This window comes from Megalops cyprinoides, chromosome 14, assembly GCF_013368585.1.
Source record: "Megalops cyprinoides isolate fMegCyp1 chromosome 14, fMegCyp1.pri, whole genome shotgun sequence".
Lineage (NCBI taxonomy): Eukaryota > Metazoa > Chordata > Actinopteri > Elopiformes > Megalopidae > Megalops > Megalops cyprinoides.
Window position 1 is genome coordinate 22,969,255 of NC_050596.1, and position 21,639 is coordinate 22,990,893.

A 21,639-nucleotide genomic window follows, 5' to 3' on the forward strand; every position below is an offset into this window, starting at 1 on the left:
GGGCTACTGGGCACCCACAAATAAGAGGGTGCATGCTTCCATCTAATCTATGATAATGCAGCTTTTGTGGGAGCAGGGAAAATATCATATTACTAGTGCCTAAAACAATGACAAACTCACCCGACGCACTAAAAACGTAAGCAGTAGATGTCCAGCATAAACCATACAGATGTTTTATGTCCAGTTAAAATGCCACTGTGGGCCTGTGTGTGGATTTCTCTCTGGATCAGATTAACCCTGTTAAAATTACAACCCGTTTAACAGTCTACGCTTTGGCAGTAATTGGGAGGTTCACATATGTACTTCATATACGCCTGCATCACGTGGATCTTGTAGGGCCTTAGCGCTGTGCGTAGCCATGCAGGGCAAGGGACGTAGCACAGGGAGATTCCTGAGTGTCTGCCACTGTAAACTGAACCCTGGATCCACACAGCCCTGGGGAGAGTGCCAAACAAAGGCAAACAGGACTCGGCGTCTGGCTCAGCGACACTGCGTTTGTCTGCACTCACAATGGGCCCCATTGTCCCCAGCATCCGACGGCCGAACACACACCTCCCCTCCTGTCCTCTCGGGGGAGCGAGACGAAAAGAAAACGGACGGACGCCAGAACGGGGCTCTGAGGCGCAGAGTCTGCGTTCCGAACCGTGGAGCTCGACACGCTCAGCCGGCATGGGCTCAGGGACACACAGCCAGTGTTCAGTACTGTGGAACGCAATACATTCAGCCACCGTGGGCTTAGCGGTACAGATGGCATAATCAGTAACCGGGGAACTCAATACACTCAGCAACCGTGGGCTCAGCAGTACAAAGTGTGGCATTCAGCAACCATGGGAACTCAAAAGCGTTCCGCACCATGTCACCCCTCCACAATAAAACAGTTCTGTGTGACCAGTGATGTGTAGGCTAAGTATCTATTAAGCAGCTCTCAGAAGCATGTGGCATGTCAGGCTGGTGATCTCACGATATTCCAGGTAGGGGAGAGCGCTCATACTGACACCTGGAGCCGGAGTCTCTCACTCAGACCAAATAAGGAGAGCAATCGGTAACTGCAGAGTCCATTTAATGCAGTTTTCCATTTTCACAAAGATGATCTGTACAACAAAATCTTCACATGTGCCCAGGGCCACAGTGCAGTCAGGAAGCCTTGCTTTGGTCATATATTGCCACTTTGAGAGCTAGGTGGTTTGTTCCAAGCCCAATGCACAACAACTGTCTCAATTCCAGATAGGAGTACTTGTTCCTTTTCCTATATAGTGCTGTGTTGTATTTATCAACATCAATCTAGATTCATTCATTCATTCATCATCCATGCAGATATGGGATTACAGGACAGATTTTGGAGGTGAATGACAGTTGCACTGGAGGTTAAGGGAAAAAGTGATGGACCCTCATTTCAACCCAAAACGCTTCCGAAGCTACAAGATTCACATTATTTCACAAAGCCTGGTAACTAGGCAGTTAAACTCTCAAATATCATGACTTGGGAAGCCCTTCATGTGTAAACATTCCACTGTTCCTCTACTTCCTGATATCATAAAACACTTGCACCTAGTGATCATCTGTTAAGATGGAGCTCATGTTGAGAGGAGCATGGCTTGAGAGTTGCTGAAGGCAGGGCTGACAGTGTTTAGGCGTTTGTGAAGCCCACAGGGTCATCCGAGTTCACTGAGAAGTGCCATTTCAGTCACTGCCGCAATAAGAAACAATGTGCCTTTCAAATCAGGAGTGTTGCATCATCATGTAAAATCCCTGTGGCCACATCCTGTGATCAAAGGCCCGGGGATGCATACCTGTGGAGTCTGACTGTGTGGCGTATGTATTCAGGGGATTTCATGGATTCTAATTCTGTGAAATAAATCTGGGCTTATCCTACGTGAATCAATATTAACTCCTCCTGAACCGTGGGATCCCGCTTAGCGAGATGGCAGGGTGATCTTTCCACACGGAGCCCCATTATGGCTTACGAAAGTCGCCAGCCTCAACTGTTTATGAAGCAGAGGAGGTTGCGAGTCAGTGATATCACCATGAAAACGGGAGGCATCAAAGACAACAGAGCTACAGAGGAGGAAGCTTCTCCTAATTACACCTCATTAAGAACAACTCAGCAATGATGTTATTAATTAAAAACGGGTGCAATGAAAGCAGTGGGGGGGCTCATTAGCGGTTAATGTTTCCTTGTGTAAGCTATGATAGAGCCCTTATCTGTCCTTTAATGTGGGAATGGCATCTGAGATCGCTTTTGTTCTCTGGGGGTTGAGGCAGAGTGCTGAGCACACTGCACTGTTACCATGGCAGAATTAAAGCAACAAAGTCTGCTGCGTAACAGAAAAGTCAGAATGCCCTTCACAGTGACCTTGTGATTGGTGCATCACACAGTCTGTTTATGGGATTCACTCTCATGTAGCACGAGCCCTCGCGCTTCATGGTGTTGTGCTGTTCGCGAGCAAGATGTACTGCAAATGTGAGATCCTGTATGCATCTCACACTGTAACACCACACCGTCATCTCTGCTGAGCCCAGTCAAAGTCTGCTTTCAGCTGCCAAACAGAGTACGTGTTTGACGTGACCCTGTTGTTGGCGCATTCTCTTTATGCAACAAAAGTGGTGCATGCTGGTGGTGACATTCACCTCATCTGTTCGAAACCTAGCAGGATGTGGTCGAAAATGTCAGGAAAAAAAAAAGCATGAAACGTTAATTTGGTCCAACAGACTGGAAAATGGGTCAGTCATCTACTCTCCACAAGAAGACATCAGTACCCCTGCTTCTCTCTGTCTGTGTCAGGGGGGCTGTTGTCACTGATCTGGGATTACCGGGTAATTTGCCACTCAAATCTGCTCAAACCCATATTCTTTTGTATCAGACTGGCTTTATATTGTGTGCCCAACCTGCAGGTCACATGATGAGGTCCTGGACGAGGCCAGGCTGGTGTCACCTGCATCATGGGCCACATTTTAAAAAACAGGCTACCAAAAAGAAAACTCTCAGCTGGTTTGGTCTCCATCGGACATTTTTCTCCTTTTTAACCTCAAGCACCCACGTTGTGTGCAATTACAAAAGCCTTAAAAACACCACTCTGTTCAAAGTTGAAACTCTCAGTCCAGGACTTAGGACTGTCACTGTGTCACTCATCTGACATCATGGATCAAGAACTCTGAGGAATCAGTGACACATTGACCAAATCAGTAACATATTTACCATAACATAGTTTCTAGTGCCTTATTAATGCGCCCTTTCTGCATTACACATAGTGTAGCACTGTTTTACACATTGTGACACATTGTTCCCGGGTTACTTATGTTTTCTTGATTGTTGTAGCACTGTAAGACTATATGGTTATTTTATAGCTATTTCATCACTGTTAAACACTGTGACACTCGATAAATAAAAACTTCCTGTTGAAGAGCCTTTTACTCTGTCAACTAAATCATCACTGTCAGACTCGGCAGAGTGGGACATGGGAAATCCAAACACCCTCATTTTACTCTACCAGGTCAGGAGCACCCAGGAATCCAATCTAAGACTCTGAGATAGACAAGCCCAACATACTGATGCTGAAATTGGTGGGTCCCCAGAGCACAGTTATCATTGGGCCCTGAGGATATATCCCATGAACCAAGGGCACTTTGTACAGTAGTGGGATAGAGTACATCAGGGCCTGTCACACAAATAGCCCCCTTACCATAGCTCTACAATTCTACAAATATGTTACTGACAGATTACACATAAATTGCAAAAAAATGCATTCATGAAACAGATTTTTGAAAAAAGAATCCAACTGATCAGCAAATGAGGTTCTTGTGCCCAACATCCTAAGATACAGTACATTGTTCATTGGTCATGGTCTATTTCATCACGAAGGTAAACCGCCTACCTTCCAGAAGTTGTCCACCTTCCCGTAAACCAGGGACTGGTTCTGTCTCTTGATGTCGTCGATGTGTTTGATGTCGCTGGCATTCAGATGTTGCTCCACCACAAAGCCCAAGAAGCTGTTGTCTGGGGTATGGGCTGAGGGGGCGACAGGAAGTCAGAGAGCAGACCATGAGCCACTTTCTGTTCAGCAAAAGCTCTGTCACTTACAGTAAATGATACACTTCAGCATACTGCTGTGCATAATGCTCCCATACTCCAGATATCTCAACACTGACTGAAAGAAGAAAGGCCAAGAGAAACTCTGCTAATAGGAAACATGATATCATATAGGAATAAGAAAATGCACACCCTGGGTAATGAGGTGAGGAATGTTGAAATCAATTTAGTTTAGAGTCAAGTTATATATAAGTTTAGTAACATTGGCAAATTTGTTAGCTGTAAGTTACCATCATATCGATTCCAATATCAATCAATACAAACACAATAGAGCTATTTTTACAAATACGTACGTGCTGGCATATGTAAAATATATGACTTGGACCCATAATGAACTCAGTGTATTTGTACACTGTTGAATGTACTCTACCCTGTGTGAGAAAGTGAACAAACATTGATATACAGCACAAGATATCAAACTATAGAGGTATTTTTTTATTAACATTATTATTATTAATTTACACACAGGCTCAACCCACAGACATAAAAAGAGAGCCCGCACCAGCATTTTAGAAGTAGCCAACCGGGTGGGAAAACTGGATTTGGCAACATATGATTGGCACTTGTTGACTGGATCTGGCACATGATTGGGCCAGTTCATGTGTTCTATATGCGTCTTTACAGGGCATGAAAAATGCAACGATATAATAACCAACAAAATCAATTCCATTGGACTTGTCTAGCTTTTACATTAAGAAGGTTATGCTATAGCTTGATGGAACACAAAAAGGGAAGCTCCGATAATCAGATAAGTCGACTGAAAGGTCGAATAGGGGAATTTACTCTCTGTCAGTCTATTTCACTCTTCTCAGTGCCAAATGTTGGGTTTTCACTGTAAGAGCATTGAGCCTTTAAGGGCTGAAATGGGCAGCGCTGCCTTGGCAGAGCACCGGCCCTGGGCCATCTGTTTCCCAGCACAAATCAGAAGATAAAAGATTTCTGCCTTTCCCTCAAAAAGCAGAGACCATGTAGATTAAAAACAGGAACAGCGACAACAAAAAACCCAACAAGATAAAGCCTCAAATATTACAAAAACTTAAAACGATAACAAAAAAGTCAATCAAGTAAACAAGTGATTTCCACAGTCCCATGTCCTAATGCAGCAAAAACATCCATAACTACGCTCGGTGGGAAAACAACCTGCAGGATTTCCATCTGCCACCATGCTCTGCTCATATTTACCCTGAGATTTGCACTTGAGTCACTGCCTTGTAAGCCAACTGCCGTCCCAGATCTGCTGTAAATCCGACGGTCTGCTGATCCGGCGTGCGATGATCCAGATATCCCAGCAGGAGTGCTGGAGCAGAGCTGTTACCCGCTTCCATGAATGTTTCCAAAGGCACATAACTGGGTACCAAGGCAGTGCCCTTCTGGGGGAAGTGAGATTGCAACCTTCTGGTTTTACACCCAGGTTCTCAGCCACGGCACAAGACCTCCCCCACACTGCTACGCACGGCACACTGCTCGGTGCGAGAGTAAACGTTCCCTTTGCGCCCAGAGAGCCACTGTGAGAACACAGCTTTAACACTGCAGATCTAACAAGTAACCGAATAATGCCAGTGTGATGAGGGACTGAGATCACTAATGTAACCAAATGCAGCAAATCGATCTCCTGGGTGGGTTTTTCCGGCATGTTGGACGACGCAAAGCAGATGGCAAGTCAGCTCCGATCAGAGGCGAAACGGCAATCAGCTGTCCAACCACCCTCTGCGGCAGGCAACGCACACATAATGCAATTTGTGTCATTTCCTGGGATGTAATAGGGGCTGTAGAATGATGTGAAACCCTTTGGTTCCACGGCTGACAGGACACCGCTTTAAATAACCGGGGGGGCGATGGCCTTCAAATATTAGTGAGCCAAATGTATGAGACCCAGCAAGGCTCATATTCAGATGCGAGTTGCTGAATTTTTCAGATGACGTTTTTGCTGTCGCTGTGTCGCCTGGAAGGAAAGGCCAAAGTACAAATCCTTACAGCTTGGAAGCAAACCCAGTCCCTCGCTCCGGACACCGGAGCAGACCGGACAGCTCCATCATTCTTCCCTCTACCATGACACAGGCCTCACGCAGAGCTGCAGAAAATCAGAGTGACTCACCCAAAAATATAAATGATGAACACCTGCCCAAATTTATGTAAATGTTGTTAACTTAGGAGTAAACAAAGCATTTACTTTAATTAACAGCGAAGGAGAGGGCTGCTGAGAAAGTATGCTGCATGAATTAAGCAGGTGTCTCCCTCAATTCATCACCAGAGCTGAAATGTCCAGGAGGCCTTTTTGAGAAACCCCTGGTGCATCATGGATGTAGCGGAGGCAAAGTGAAGCAGTACAGCTCTGAGCACAGCAAAGCCCTTTCCTACCACCCCTGCATGCTGACACTCATCCGCATACAGGCTTACAGGGAGTAGAGGCCAAGCTAAGATGCATTGTTCTGACAACATCACCGTAACATTGCTACAACGTTACAGAAGCAGTGGGAATGCTGTGTGTGGCAGGGGCCCACTGTACCTGAGGACATCCTCGTATGAATACAGACGTACACTGCTGAAATAATTTGCATACATTTCGACATCACTGTTGCAGTCATGTGGTTGCAGTACAGCAACAGATGACAATGGTTCCTTCAGTTCACTAAGCTAGCAAACAGATGACCTGCTCATTTCAAACTTTTCCTTATTTAGGTTAGTGTAACTCATGTCACTTACACAGAGCATTTTTTATTATTGTGGGGGTTGGTTCGTTGTTAAGCTGACGTACTGCAAATGAAATATCGCACAACTGAATATGGGCATCCGACAGCAGCAGCTATCAATAGCGACGACAACTTACAGGCAGTATGGCTCCATCAATAAGAAGACAGTAAAACTGATGTGCTGTCCTATTTCCATGTGTCAAAGAAAGAGGCTAAGGGGTGGGGGATTGCTCAGATCCTCTTGATAAACACCCTCTTTGATAGACGCTGCATCAGCAGGATGCCCTTGACTTGGGTCGCGTCTCACCAACGCCTAATGTTCTCACAACACTACCACCTTTCTTTAATGTTATGATAATATGGTGATAATACTGTTAGCTGTGTAGGCATGCGGGAGACTTGGCATGCCTAATTACAGGGAAATGGAGGCCAGGCCATACTTTACTTCAACAGGAGGAGTAGGAGGCACTTGGTTCAGATGACCTCTACTCCTCCTTCCTTGCGCATCTCATTGGCATTCTGTTATGTTTTGACAATATGGTGAGAATACTGTTAGCTGGGTTACGAGTTAGATAGTGGAGTGGCCGTGTTTGACCTCTACAGGGAGGACAGCGGGGAGGGCGTTTGGATCAGATGACCTCCACTCCCTCCCTCCTCGCGCATCTCGCCGGCTCCCTCCCTGGCTGTTACGGTAACCTTGCCTTTGCGGTTACGCCACACTCAGCTCTCCCACGGGAAGCACACGCACCCGATCAGCCTCCACAGGTCTGTGGTGCCGCGGTGTGACTGTCAGTTCTCTGAAGGGCAACCGCATGCTGCAGCTGCGGATCAGAGGAAGGTCGATCGGTATTTACTTTATGTTATTTATTTAAAGTCCCAAATCCCAAGCAGCGTCCGCTGATGTCCTTGACTTTCATATCAATGAGAAAAGAGGATAATGTTAGGCCGGAGCAATTTCGTGCTGACGCTGCAGGCTACGGGCTGACAGGGTGATGTGCGTTGGCTCATATTACACCCTCATGTCGAGATCTTCCTCACAGACGTTTCTCAAACACCGCTGATTCCAGACGAGATCCTGCCGCAACCGAGCCAGAGCGGGCCCTACTCAGTTCAGCCTCTAATGGCTCCACATGAGTTTCTGCTCTGTCATAATGAGAGACTATAAATCACCACCAGCGTGGAGCTCAGCCCCCTAAACTGGCCAGAGGTGTTAATTTGCAATTAAATTGCGACTAAAAGAGGGAAACCAATCTGTAGCTTCATTACAATTATCATCATCCATTTAAAACACTTCTCACTCCGTGACTTTGCCAGGAACGTGCTTTCAAAGACTTTTCGTCTCATCTCGATTCATCACAGTGAAATCTTTATATCGATCTGAATTATTAAATGGGAGAAAGAGAATTACCATCTGCCTCCCTGGAAAATAACAGGAATTGTGAGCAGATGTCTTTCTGTGTGTCTTCCTACAAGTTATAATTCAAAGAGATGCACATAACTTTGTCTTTGCACAATTCACAAAATCTACTTTTAATGAAACCTGTATTTAATGAATGGGCCCTGCATTAAAATGCAGATATTTCTTTTGTTGGACACAGAGAACAATCCTGCAACATAACAGGGTGTTCTTTTTATGTCATGCTTCATACTTCTCCAATCTGAATCTCCCTGCTCATGAATCTATTCAATGCGTGAAGAATTTGCTTCTTTTGTAAATGATTTAGGATTACTCAGTATAAATTTCAAATGATCTTCAAAATTATTTTACAAAACTGACTTAGTTGCAGGTCAAATCAGTGCTACCTAAAGCCTTTTACTATAGAATACATACAGTACCTTACAGCCTTGAGATGGATCAGCAAAGTAAGGGGTAAAAAGCAGCCTGAAAAAATGTCATTTTAATCAAAGCGAGTCCCCTGCTGAGACCTGCTTATGTATCAAAACAAATCCAAACGGGAACCTAAGGGAATTTGTGATATCAAAGGACAAATTATTTACTTGCCTTGCAGAGTTAGCCAGCTTACATTTGACACCCATTATCCATTTAAACTGGAGGGTATTCATTGAAGCAATGAAGTAATTGCTCCAGGATACGAAAGTAGCGTGCTACCCTAGATTTGAACCTTCTTCATACAAGTTATTATATATTATATATTAACCTTTATTTATTCAGGTAAATCCCAGGTTATTTTTACTGTATCCAAGTTATTGGATGCAGTTCCCAAACAGCAACTGTTGGCAAGCTGATTAGACTGATGGGCAACACTCGACATGACAATTAGTGCTTTAGCTACACTGCAGGTGTATAAAAAGACAGCTGCTCATCTGCCTCATCTGCCTATGAACACAGAAGTGTGACACCTGCAGATTCACTTTGCTTATGTCTAGCCATTGTTCATCCAATACTGAAGCATACCTGTGGAAACTCACATTTTCAATCAGTGGTGAAAAAAAAAACCTTCATGATCTCAACATTAGGGATATTAAAATTAAACTCAGGACCGAGGAAGAAAGCATGTAAGCAGGATCTGCCAGACTGAAGCATCATATCTCTACCAGTGAGCAAAGGCGATGACATCACCTCTCCTCAGCAGACAGATTGGGATAGATACCACTTATCTTATCTGCCGTAAGTCTTTGGCTACCTGACCATAAGAAATAGACAGAAACCGGCATTCCACAACCCCACCTATAATGACCTAACCCTGTAGCCTCCTTTCACAGTCTGACACAACACCACATTACGCCACGTTACAGCACAGGTGTCCAGAAACACACTCTCCCTGCACTGAGCCAGTGCCTTCCCAATTCAAATGATTCAGGGCAGTCTTTTCAATTGTAGTGAATGTAATCCAAGACCTGAGGATCACTTTCCCCGCAGCGTGCTGCTTGTCTTAATGCCTACCATTACATATCTACATCTAGGGCAAAAAGCAATCCAACACTACAAGCAAACATGTTCAAATATTTAGCCTGCTTCTTATGTAACCACTGCCATCGCTGCATCATGCCAATTACGAGTTGCTGGAGCTGCCATTCAGACTGAAAACCAAGAGCTACTGGGGGGGTGGGGGGTGGAGATCGTGATATGCTAAAGGAGGAAAGGAATCTTCTTTTCTTCTGTGCGGATTTCTATATCAGTAATCCACAGCAATGCTGGATGCAGAGAAATAGCATTTGTTTTCAGGGCAGTTCTTGGATAAACCTCTGCTCCAAAACGTAACCCCATGGAAGACAGGATTAAAACTGGGTCTAAGCTGTATGCGAATGTCATACTATATCGAAAGGACAAAAGGGCCATTGAGATGGCCGAGGATTTCCACCCAGCGGAACTTTAAGCCCACTGCTAGGGCCTGAAAAGGAAAGGTGGACGGGTGTAGTTTTCTGCTCCTGGCAATGCTACCCGTGCACAGTGACACAGGGGGACGGGGTGCGGATTGACTTACGGAACATGGTATTGAACTGCTGAGGGTTGAGGTTCCACTTGCCCCAGGGGGTCTTGTGGCCCTTCGACTGGGCATAGTGGGCGTGGTTGAACTCGGGCTCGGTACCGAAGGAATCCAACACCCGCAGCATACACCTGAAACGCACACAAAGGGAGAAAGACGTTCAATGAAAGCCCATCGGATGCATAATTACAGTCACACTTCAAGGCTAACTTTGAATGTCTTTCTTCGCAAAGAGGAAGAAAAAATATCAATCTTTATGGAATACATTAGAGGCTACATAAGTCATCTTAATTAAGAGATATCACTTGTCCATTCTTCAAAACTTTGTCAGCTGGAAAGATGGATTTAATTAAATCTCCTTGGTCTTCAATCTGACTTCCATTTTTTTTGTCCTTTAGAGGTAGCACACAATCCTTGATAAATATTCTGCTGGCGGAGGTGCAATAATGAGAACGAAGCCAGCTTCTGAGAAATTAGAACAGAGACGTGAGTAAACACAAGTTAAAATGAGCAAATGAGGCTCGGTGCAGTGTGCAACGGCTGTTCTGCGCATCGCTTTCTGTTTGCTTGGAGTTTCCATGGAACCGAGCACACAGAGTATGTCCTGGAAATAAGCTTATAAGGAGGATACCGAATCAGCTTTCACAAGTGTAAATATGGAGATCTGATGACATTTAAAACATTTAAAACACTGGGAATGACTGTTCATAATGAGTGCAAACTGCGTAAGGTTAATGATCCACAATGTTGGTGGATATGAAGCACCGATGACACAACACAGGATTTGGGTTGCCAAGACCATTTAAGACCACCACTGGTGCAACACTTGCAGTGTTAAGGAAAGTTTTTAACCAATTTAATACTTGCACATATACATTTCCATTTGGCTACCATAATCACTTTCTAGATTACTGCTTGTAGTTGATTAACCATCAGCTATTGATTTAAACGTATGACAACAATCAAAGGTTGATCTCCCCCAGTTCACACAGCTGCAGAGCTGTTTTTGAGAATATTACTGTCAGCGATCACAGGGACAGTTCACCCTTCCAGGTTAGGAAATAATTGTTCCAATATGCTCTTCTCTGGCTGGATTTCCTTGACAAGTCTTAGGTGTGGGTCAGCAGCTGATGAGTTGGAGGAGTTTCAACAGCACAATAACTCCACCAACCCCAGGGTGTGGAGTTTTCCCCCCAGCACAGGTAAGTCAAGCAACTGACATGCTGATCTTGAAAAATGTCCTTGCCACAAAGGGTCTCTAACAGTGCAAAGTAGAACAACATTTTCTTCCCACGCTGTACGCAGGGTTTGCACATAATCAGCATCATCATCATCCCTTGCGATCTTGGTTGTGCTTCTTATAAGAGATGAATATCAAAAGCACAAGCATCCAAATTGCTTCATCATAATCGTAAGTCAGGAAGTTCGCACGGAACTGTGCAAATTAGGGCAACAAGCTTAATCTTCCATTTCCAAAAAAATCCTGATACAGCCATATATAGACAGAACTAAAAATTTTCAGCTTTACAGATGTTCTGGGGTTGGCAGTGCTTGACCAGTAGACGAGACTGGATCATATGTAATGCAGACCTCCTTAATGGGTTATATAAGAATGGCACACACACAGTTGAGGGAGATCAGTGGAAACACACAGCTCTGTTTCAGCACTTCGAACAAGAGAGGGAGTGTGGCAGTCCTCTGTGGTCTTCAGTTCACAGGCCTTTAGTCTATGCTCTTCTGTACCGGTAATACCCTTGCTGCCTCAAATTAGAGCTTTAAAGCAGAGCGTTACACCAAGGCCGATAAAAAAGAATGCTGAGGCAATGACAAAAGTGTTAATCCTAAGGGACCAGGCCGATTTCTTTCACTCTCACAAAAGACTCTCCAGTGTTCTGTTTCTTCTAATCAGCATTTGTGTATCACACTCTGACAACTGGAGGGAGATATCTCTTATCGCACTGTCATCGATAAGACATCTCCTCCTCCAAAAAATTAAGCTTGGGGAAAATCGGGACAGACTCGCAGAAGGCGGCAGTAATTTTGCTGGTGAAGCTGAGCCGAGCTGATCCTAACAGTATATGATATATCTCTTATAGGTTTTTGGAAAATCAAATAGTTCTCTGTACGACTGAGAACTGGTGATCAGAGCTCCCAGAGCCAGATTGCGTGAGTAATCATCATGACTGGAAATGAGAGATTACTTTTTAGCAGGAAGGCAGAGTGGGAAGAGGGATAGCGGAAAAGCATTATTCTCAAAAATGGCTCTGGAGTCCCGCATCTGATTTCCCGAAACTGTTTACACAGATTTTACAGAAGCGTCGGCTCCCGACAGCTAGACTCATGTCTTCATTTGAGCAGAGCAAATAAGAACCTGGGAAATGGACTCAGCTTCACTCAACTGCACATCACTGCCGACTGAAATGTGTATGGAAGCCCACAGCCTGCGGAAAGAGGGAGCCGCATACAAACCTCACAGCGGCACTTTACAATGGTCGGCACTCAGGAGAAAATACATTTTTAGTCAAGACAATACCTCCAAATTACCATACTAACAATTAAAACAGCAAAATATTCCTGTAAAGAGAATTTAACAGGATGCACTCAGCGGCCTGCAACTTGAGACAAACAAGATCTGCCTAACAGGAAACCTAAAGACCATTAGCAATCTGAAGCTATTGTTCTCTGAAGGCTACTCTTACACACCAAACACTCAGCAAAAGATACTGTTACCAACAACACACAACATCAAAATAACACTGCAGCATACAGAATTATCACTGTCACAAGCGCCTACGGCGGTCCAAAAAAAATAAAACCCTGAGAAAGTATTTGGATGGACATAATAAGCATTTACAACAAACTTCACATGTACTGTATAGAATTTCATTTTTTTCTCTGGTGTTAATTTTCAAATTACTATAAATTACATACTGTGCTAAACTGGCTTGCCTCCATTTCCTGACGACTCTCTTGTGATGTGATCTGAGTAACAAGTGCACCTGTCTCCAAACCAAACAGTGTCTGCCACATTCTCTATTTACTTATCAAATAAAAAATGCCATAATCACTTAACTTGATCTAATAACAGTTGTGGTGCTGGAAAAACAGTAAAATTCAACACATTCTATGATAAATGTGGTTAAAACAGATGTGGCTATTTTCTTGTGTCCTCCTTTGTATGTCCACATACTTTCGAATATCTTTTGCATCGCTGCTTCCTATATGGGTCTCCTTTACATGCAGTAAAATGATGGACTACATTTCAAGAAATCAATCAATTCCATCAGTGGGTGTTACTCCAGAATGGGACACAATTTGGTGAAGAATTTCCTCATCATCAAAAAGCACACATCTCATGTGTTATCCATTTTAGATCAGCTCACCGATTTAAATTAGCTCATCAATTCTACCTTCCATTTCAAATGAAGATTACTGGAGACTTGTAGCTTGGAAAAACAAACTTATCTACATGCGTTTCGGTCATGTCCAACACTTGGAAATATGCTGTATCTACAATTAGCAAAGCTGCAGGTAAATCTGCCCCTTTCTGATGAATGTCTGCTGGGTGTGTCCTGTTTCTTCCAGGAATGACAGTTGCAAAGGAAACTGTACTGAAGGCATGACTGGAAGCTTTGATCTCTTACAGTTTAATCCTGATAGGTCACTTATTTTATGTTATTCGGGGAAAAGTCCAAGACTCAACTTCCAGAACCATCTGTAAAACACCTGGACCATGTTATATTGCTGCTAATAAGATAGCGTAACAGCCTGAAAGACAATAGGGACAAGTTATTTCATTTTATTTATTTATATTTCCCCACAGGCAAAGATTTGAAGGTCATGTATTCTAATATACTTTCTACTATCCTACTTTAACTCACCACAATATACTGTTCCCCGCGTTTTAGAAATGTGCGACTTACTGTGCTGCACTGCAAATCCCTTTCCCATTCCCTCCTATTTGCTTAGCAAACAGTCGTCGCCAGAGAGGATTACACAGCTTGCAATTTTTACATGCTATCCATTTTTACAGCTGGATATCTACTCAGGCAATTTGGGATAAGTACCCTGCCCAAGGGTGCAACAGCAGAGTCCCACATCTGAATCAACCAGCAAACTTTAAGGGGAGTTAAGAGCCTCCCTCCTCACCACTACCCGATACTGCTTCCGCACTGCTTTCCCCCTCTTCAGCTAAACTAAGGAAAACTATTAAAAGAAGAGATGTTCACACCCCCACCACCAGCCTAAAAAGGTTCAGCTACCACAGTTGCTCAATGGAGCTGTAATGAACTATAATAATTCGAGAAAGAAAAATTCACCCTATTGCCTTTCCCACGATAAGCCACCAAAGGTCTTGACTCCAGCCACACAGGAGTCCTGAGGTTCATTCAGTGAACTGCTGGATTTATTCACTTACATGTATTTACTTTCTGTCAACCACCTCTGAAGATGGTTCCAGTAAAAAAAAAAAATGTTGCCCAATGCTTCATGAGAATTGTAAAAATGCAGCATAACATATAATATCAGTTCATCACATAATTGATGAACTGGTTGACTTTCATAGAAGACACCCATTCGATTTCAAACTCCAATTAAAGTATAAAAATATATGAATAACAAATAATAAATAATATATGTAATATGCATACAAATTATGTAACAAACATTAAAGTGGAAGTAAATTATTATGTTCATTTCTGATATGTTTTTAGAAAACAGGCCTCCTTTTAGAGAGCTAAGATTCACAGCATACCTCTGGGGTGTACAAAGTCACTGTGTAATGTGCCAGAGAAAATATTTTAAATGACTGTTCTCCGTGTCTTGAGGAGACGAAATGTCATTGATGACAGTGGAAAGAGCCGTGAATCACACTTGTTTTGGCTACCTGCTGGAGCACTGGTACAGGACGTCGTTTCCCTGCATCTCGTGCACAGTGCTTTTGTATCGGAAGCAGAGGACGGGACACTCACTGATAGTGGACCCAGGACGGGCCGAGTGTCTTCTTGAACTGCGTCAGGCCCACAATGTCGATGTAGATGAGTTCCACCACTCTGTCCCCCTGGGTGGGGCAACTGGACTTGTTCCCCATCACCTTCCTCATGATCCTGGAGGGCAGAATTGTGTACTTATAAACCACGCGGAGAAGGAGCAGATGATGGTGTATTCATAAAACATACTGGGAAAGAGAAGACAATGGCATATTCATATAACACGCTCAACTAAAGCATGAGTTATATATTCATAAAGCACACAAAGTGAAGAGAGAAGAATGCATTCATCAAAAACACTGAGGGTGAATCAGCGAATGGTGTCAAGACACCTATAATGGGAACTGATGGCAAAGTGCACTTTTGAAGGTAATCGTTAACGTGCCTGCAGTGAACTGACTGCTTTCCCACGCACATAAAGATACCTTGTATACTTCTATAGGGAGATGGCTGCCTAAATACCTCAGAGAGAAATGAAAAAGGATGCAAAGGAGGAAGTGGGAGGAACAGTTTGCCTTTGATGTCACACAATCTCATTTCTAGTGAAATACCCTTTAAGCACAAGGCAGTTATTTATCACAAAGCCGCATTTCAACATTTATCAGTGGTTCGTGTAATGGCAAACAGGATACACCTGCCCTGAACGAGCAACCTCTACCTGGATCAGGACCCAAGCGCTTTTCTTTCATAATTACAGAGCTCTGTGTACGAGGTGTGTGCGTGCGTGTGTGCGTGCGTGCGTGCGTGTGTGCGTGTGCACGCGCTCGTGTGTGACTGTGTTTGTTTGTGTGGAAGAAGTGAGCGAGGTAGAGAAAAACTGAGCCACGCTGTCTTGAGCGTTCACAAACAGTCTTTAATATTCGTCCAAACCACAGGAGTGATGGAAGGTATGGTGAGCATGTGGCTGAACTGTGTTCAGTCGCGAGGTCTGTGTTTATTCTGGAGGTGAGCTCTGGCAGGCTAACGCAGTGACACACCCGCATAAACAACAGTTGCCAGTCATGCGTTCTGGTTCTGCATCAGGCCACACGAAACACTCGGGTCAAACTGACATTCATTTTAATACACACTGAATGTTTGCTCGTTTTTTGGGTGAAAAGGGGTCGAAGACTTCATAACAATTTCCAAAGGAGCATTTTCTTGGCTGCTTTCAGGTGTTTACTCTTATTTGTTCACTGATACTGGAAAGGAGAGCTGGCACTTTTATCTGCCAAGAACTTCATATGAACTGTGCCTGCTGGATACCAAGTCAGGCTCCAACAGTCCCAGTTCGATGGGACCACGTTATCAGGCACCTGTATACAGGGGAGCGTACATAGCATACACCTAACGTGCTACGTATGTGTCATATCTTATTAGAATGCATTTTCCATTATTCTCAGTTTCTATTAATATATAAGTATGATACATGAATAAGTAGATTGGCTTGATAGAAAACTGGTCCTGCGGCATTCGCAACTGAAAAATGCCGGGGCCACACCTCTGTGTGCATACAAAACAGCATTAGAGAGGGTGCAGGGTTTGTAATGGAAGACTGTGAGTGGGCGCTGACTATGGGCTGGCTGGTCGGTACTCAGGGTGGTGTAAGCGGGGGGCGGGGGGGTCTCACTCTTTGAGCTCAGCCAGCGAGGCGGAGATGCGGACGTCGTGGCCCAGCAGGTAGAGGGTGGTGATGACGTCACTCCACTGCACCAGCTCCCCCAGGGGCCCGCCGCTGAAGGCGTTCTCCGCGATCTTGAACCCGGACTCCTTGGTCAGCAGGCCCAGGTGCACCAGGATCTAAAGGCAGAGGGACAGAGGCGCTCGTGACACTGGCACATTAAGGGGCTAACGGAGAGAAAATGCAGTGCTGACACACCTAGTCAAGACTACCACCGCCAGCCTGGTTTATGTTCATGGAAAGATCAGCAGCGGTTTATTTTACTAGTTCTGATTTGGTATGTTTATCCATACGGCACTTGAAAATAATTTTATTTCTTGAAAAGGCAACGCAAAGAATGACATAATTAGCATTCACATTAGCCCTAGCATTCCTTAAATTTAAACTACCTCAAGGACTGACTGTGGTTACCTTTTCTGAAAACTGCGTATCAACGAGGACGTTTCGTTTATACTGGGACACAATGGGAACATTACCATTCTAAGACTGATATGGGCAGCACGTTACAAGCATGGACCTGATCCGGGGTCACTTTAAAACAGTTAACATTAGTTTAATTATCTTGTTTAGTATTCCATTATCATGTCAGTATATGATAAACATCTGCATAAGAAAAACCCCAGACTGCTGCATGGCATCTGGAGTCCAGGCAACAGGAATGAAATGTTCTCTGTACCTCTGCTGATGCTGCTGACTCATGGTTTGAAAATAGCCTGCAGATAAAGAGCACACGACGCCTACTTCTCAGTCAGGGGAGGGTCACCCTGTGTCATTTTGGGATACCATGTCATACTTTCGACAGAGTGACAGGATGACAGGGTACCCTTTTGAAGCCAGGGTCCAATCACAAAGGCTAACCGGCCCTTATTCCCTTAGCAGCCATGCTGGCTTGGAATTATTCTGAGAGCAACTCCTGACTCGCTGAATGCCGAGTGCCAGGCGTTCCCTGGCATATACAGCTGGTCCGCTGCCCATTTGCAAGTAAGCCAGCCCAAGTAACTCCAGCGAGATGGTCTGACACGGGTCAGCACATAAAAAAGAAAGAAGCGGAAATCCCACCGCCAATCTGGAAGAAGCGAGCCAACCAGGTTCCAGCCCCACAGTTGAAAGCAGGGGGCACTACCGCACTGTACCTGCACAATACAGGCCCAAATAAGAAGCCAACGTCTGCGATATTCAACAAAGAGACAGGATCTTTCTTTTCACCATGCAACTGGCCAGAAGTGCCCTGGCAGGGTTGCTGTGGGTCAGGGGAGACGGGAGACGGGAGGGGGGGCGTACCTTCTTGCGCTTGCGCTTGCTGAGGTCCTGCTTCTCCGCCAGCGAGCGGACGGCGCTGAGCCAGGGCTCCGCCATGCGCTTGATGCGCAGCATCATCCAGCGGAACTCCTCCCGTCGCGACATGACGCGGTACAGCTCGTCGAAGCTGGTCCGGATCTCCGTCTGGAGGCGAGGACGCACGTTTAACTTGCCTTTACAGCATGAGGGACATACAGCTGCTGGCTTTTAAAGAATATGAGGATGTGCTGTGTATTGGGATATGACACGTCAGCGCAAAGAATCAATATTATCGGACACAGGGGGCCAGACTGGGCATGTGTTGCCCGACATCTTGAGAGCTCATATACAGTGGTGAACTTGCGCTTCACTTTAATACTCCAAGATTTCTAACAGTAAAACCCTACAAACCAGCACTGAAGGTTCAAAATTTGCTAGTCTGCAATGTTTAATATTGTTATTGTATCACAGCAGATCGGGTTCATCAGGTTAGGAACATGGAGAGGGTGTGCAGGAGGCGGAGCAGGGGGCCACTCACCTGACTCTCAGACATCTCCTCCTTCTTCACTCTCCAGGGCAGGCGAGGGCACCAGTTCTCCACCTGACGGCGAAGGCAGGGAACCGAGAAGATCAAAGGCTGTCAAAGCTGCAGGGGGCTTCACGGCCCCTTCCACAGCGCCCTGCCTCTGCTCACAGGCAAGATGCTGGGATGAGCCGGGGAGCGCTCACCAACAGGTTACTGTCTTCGCTCTGTCACAGACCCGATTCTCACCGTGACTTCACAGGTGTGAGGGAGCAGGCGCTCAATGCACTGACTCACTCACTCTCTCTCACTGACGCGTGCTCTCGCAGACTGCACCTAGGTCTGCTGCGACCGTACCGTAATTACCTCAGTGTCTCACACGTACCTCATCAATTAAGAGCTGTCATCCCCGGTCTCTGTCGACCCCACATTCTGGACGGTCACGGTAATGGCTGGCCAATGCAAATTACCCACAGAAATGACAGCGTCGGTTTTATATTGGACAGGCGAAAAAAGGCTGGGGTGATTAATTTGGCTCTCCTCTTCAGTTGCGGGAGATGAATTTACCTCCCTCGTTCTCAAGCATTTAAAGGGCCACCCTTTGATGCTGGCATTAATCACAGAGAGGAAGTGTGTTTGGTTTTCCTCGGCCGCTCCCGTCTCAAGGTTACCGGAACATTAGCCCAATCGGAATCATACACCGTGTTCAAAGAGGGAAAAGCAGGGAGAGAGCATGTGGTGTGGAAATGGCCATGGTGTGCGTCACGTGACTGGAGCACTTTACAACGACGTCTCGGCGTTCTCATTGAGCGTTCTCATTGGCTTCTGGGGAAAAGGCCATTCTCTATAGTCGTAAAAGTCCACAGCCATCTTCCGCTTACAATGTCCTTTTCTAAAGCACCACGGCTCTCTAGAATGTTCCTGCTGTAATCCTGCTGTGCATGTTGTTTCCAAGCCTAACATGAGAACCTACTTTCACCTAATTACATAATCCATAACCGTGACGCAGTTACTCCCTGTTGTCAAAGGGCGAGGCTTTGATTGCGTTAATACGGGAATACATGCAGCATATATTCTTTTGATGTGAAATAGAGAGACAAACAATGCCAGGTGAACTGACAGATCATTCAGCTATTGTGTCCTTTCAACATTGCGAGCCGAGTGTTCACGTGTTTCCCACAGCAACAACAGATCAATCATCTAATGTATACCCTCGACGTATACCCTTAACTGGCTCTAAGAGCACGGAGCTTTCAGACACAGCACCCACACGGTGGAGTCGTTAGTCTGGTGCTTCTGCGCTTCCTCAGAGCCCCAGACGTTACTGCACACACTTGAGAGATTTGGCCCGCGATGTCAGTCTCCGGCGGGGTTTCTCTCATCCGACCGGGCACAACGGTATTATCCTTGAGTGGTGTGAATGAATCAGCTCACACCTACAGCTCACATCCTGCTGAGTTCACAGTTCAAATAACACCTTCATTCATTTAAAAAGTCCCACTGGAAGAACACAAGTGTACCCATCATAAAATATTTTTATTTTTACATGAACCACAACATGTTAAATAATTTAACATTTAAGGTTTTATTCTCCAGTATATCTGTTGATATACTGTAACATCCTACCTGACATACTATGTGTTTTACATTTATAAAATGTCCTGATTTTGGGAGAGGTACGTTCAATAGGCACATGTGTTGTATCAGTATATATGCAAACCTGTTAATGTTGAACCCTGTGTATATAATTCTTCAATAAGACAACCGTGGAAATGAATTCTGGATTGTAAAATGCTATCACTCTGCAAAAAAAACAAACAATGTTTGCATATTCTGAAATAGAGCTTCTACATTCAAGGTCATTTGTAAAAGCTTGTAGGACATATATTCAATAATCAAAGAGAGGACAAAGCCTTTGAATTCAGCTCTGAGTTTTGATCTATGTGCGACTTACCTCACTCAGGTAGATAAAGAAGGAACAGGTGGAGCCGTCAACACCGTAGTTGCTATAGCAGGAGTCTGACCGCCACATGTCCTTCATCCACTGAGGAACAGGAGAACAGGAAGGCACGCTAAGACATCAGCTTTCACTCACAGCACCCACACCGCAACACGTACAGCATACGGCACATTAATTATAAATACAACGATCCTCAGAAAGCCATGGCTGTCAAAACAATTTAACAATCACACATGACACACGTGTTTTCTCCCCCTTTTGGGCTGAAATCAAAGCCATCTGGTTCTCAATGTATTTTTGAGTGAAACTAAAAAAAACTTATGTTTTAAAGGTTAATGCTGGTTCTGTTATAGTCAGCTGGTATCATCCACAGTTCTAGCCATAGCAACAGGTCTATGTTGGGGGTGAGAAGTGAAATTGCAGTTATTTTAATTATTCATAACATGAATTTGCAAAAAAAAAAAAAAAAAAAAAAAGCCTAATTTTTTCCATTTAGCCTGACAATGTTTTGATGTAATGATACCCTGCATTCCGTGTACACCCATGTCATATACTTTGACAGAACCGATGAAAACAAAATGCTTTAATTACCATTTTCTATTGAGTCAAATCAGGCCTGCGCTTCAGACTATGCCAAGCAAACCATGCTGTTTGTCAACGCTAAAATGGATTCTAAATTAGACCTTCTTTCGGTGAACAGACTTGCTCTTTTTGATGATAAATGTAAAACATCAAAGCGTTTTAAGAGCATTGATGGTGTTCCAATTTTTTTTGCTCTAGTAGACAAAAAAACAATAGGAGGAAGACAGTGAGGGTGACCTGACGGCAAGACAATCGAGCATGAACTAAGGTATGGTCCCCACAGCAATGTTTGATTAACAACCACAAAAAACCCTGCACCAAATGCAGTATCATCACTGGTGTTTCCATAGAGATTTTTCCTTCATTTTACATAGCGAGAAATATTTAACCTGCATAAAATTTCAAGGGTGCATTGGAAAGAC

General features: G+C 44.5%; 1 protein-coding gene across 1 annotated transcript in view; it reads right to left on the reverse strand.

The window, feature by feature from the left end:
• LOC118788972 (alpha-1,6-mannosylglycoprotein 6-beta-N-acetylglucosaminyltransferase A-like) overlaps positions 1–21,639 on the reverse strand; it is an 82,362-nt gene that overhangs the window by 12,778 nt on the left and 47,945 nt on the right. Inside the window, exons 5-11 of the mRNA XM_036545206.1 lie at positions 20,630–20,719; positions 18,691–18,753; positions 18,156–18,317; positions 16,824–16,993; positions 15,197–15,331; positions 10,224–10,357; positions 3,873–4,006 (exon numbers count right to left, since the gene is read on the reverse strand). Coding sequence (XP_036401099.1) covers positions 3,873–4,006; positions 10,224–10,357; positions 15,197–15,331; positions 16,824–16,993; positions 18,156–18,317; positions 18,691–18,753; positions 20,630–20,719 — 888 coding nt within the window. The remainder of the gene's footprint in view (positions 1–3,872; positions 4,007–10,223; positions 10,358–15,196; positions 15,332–16,823; positions 16,994–18,155; positions 18,318–18,690; positions 18,754–20,629; positions 20,720–21,639) is intronic.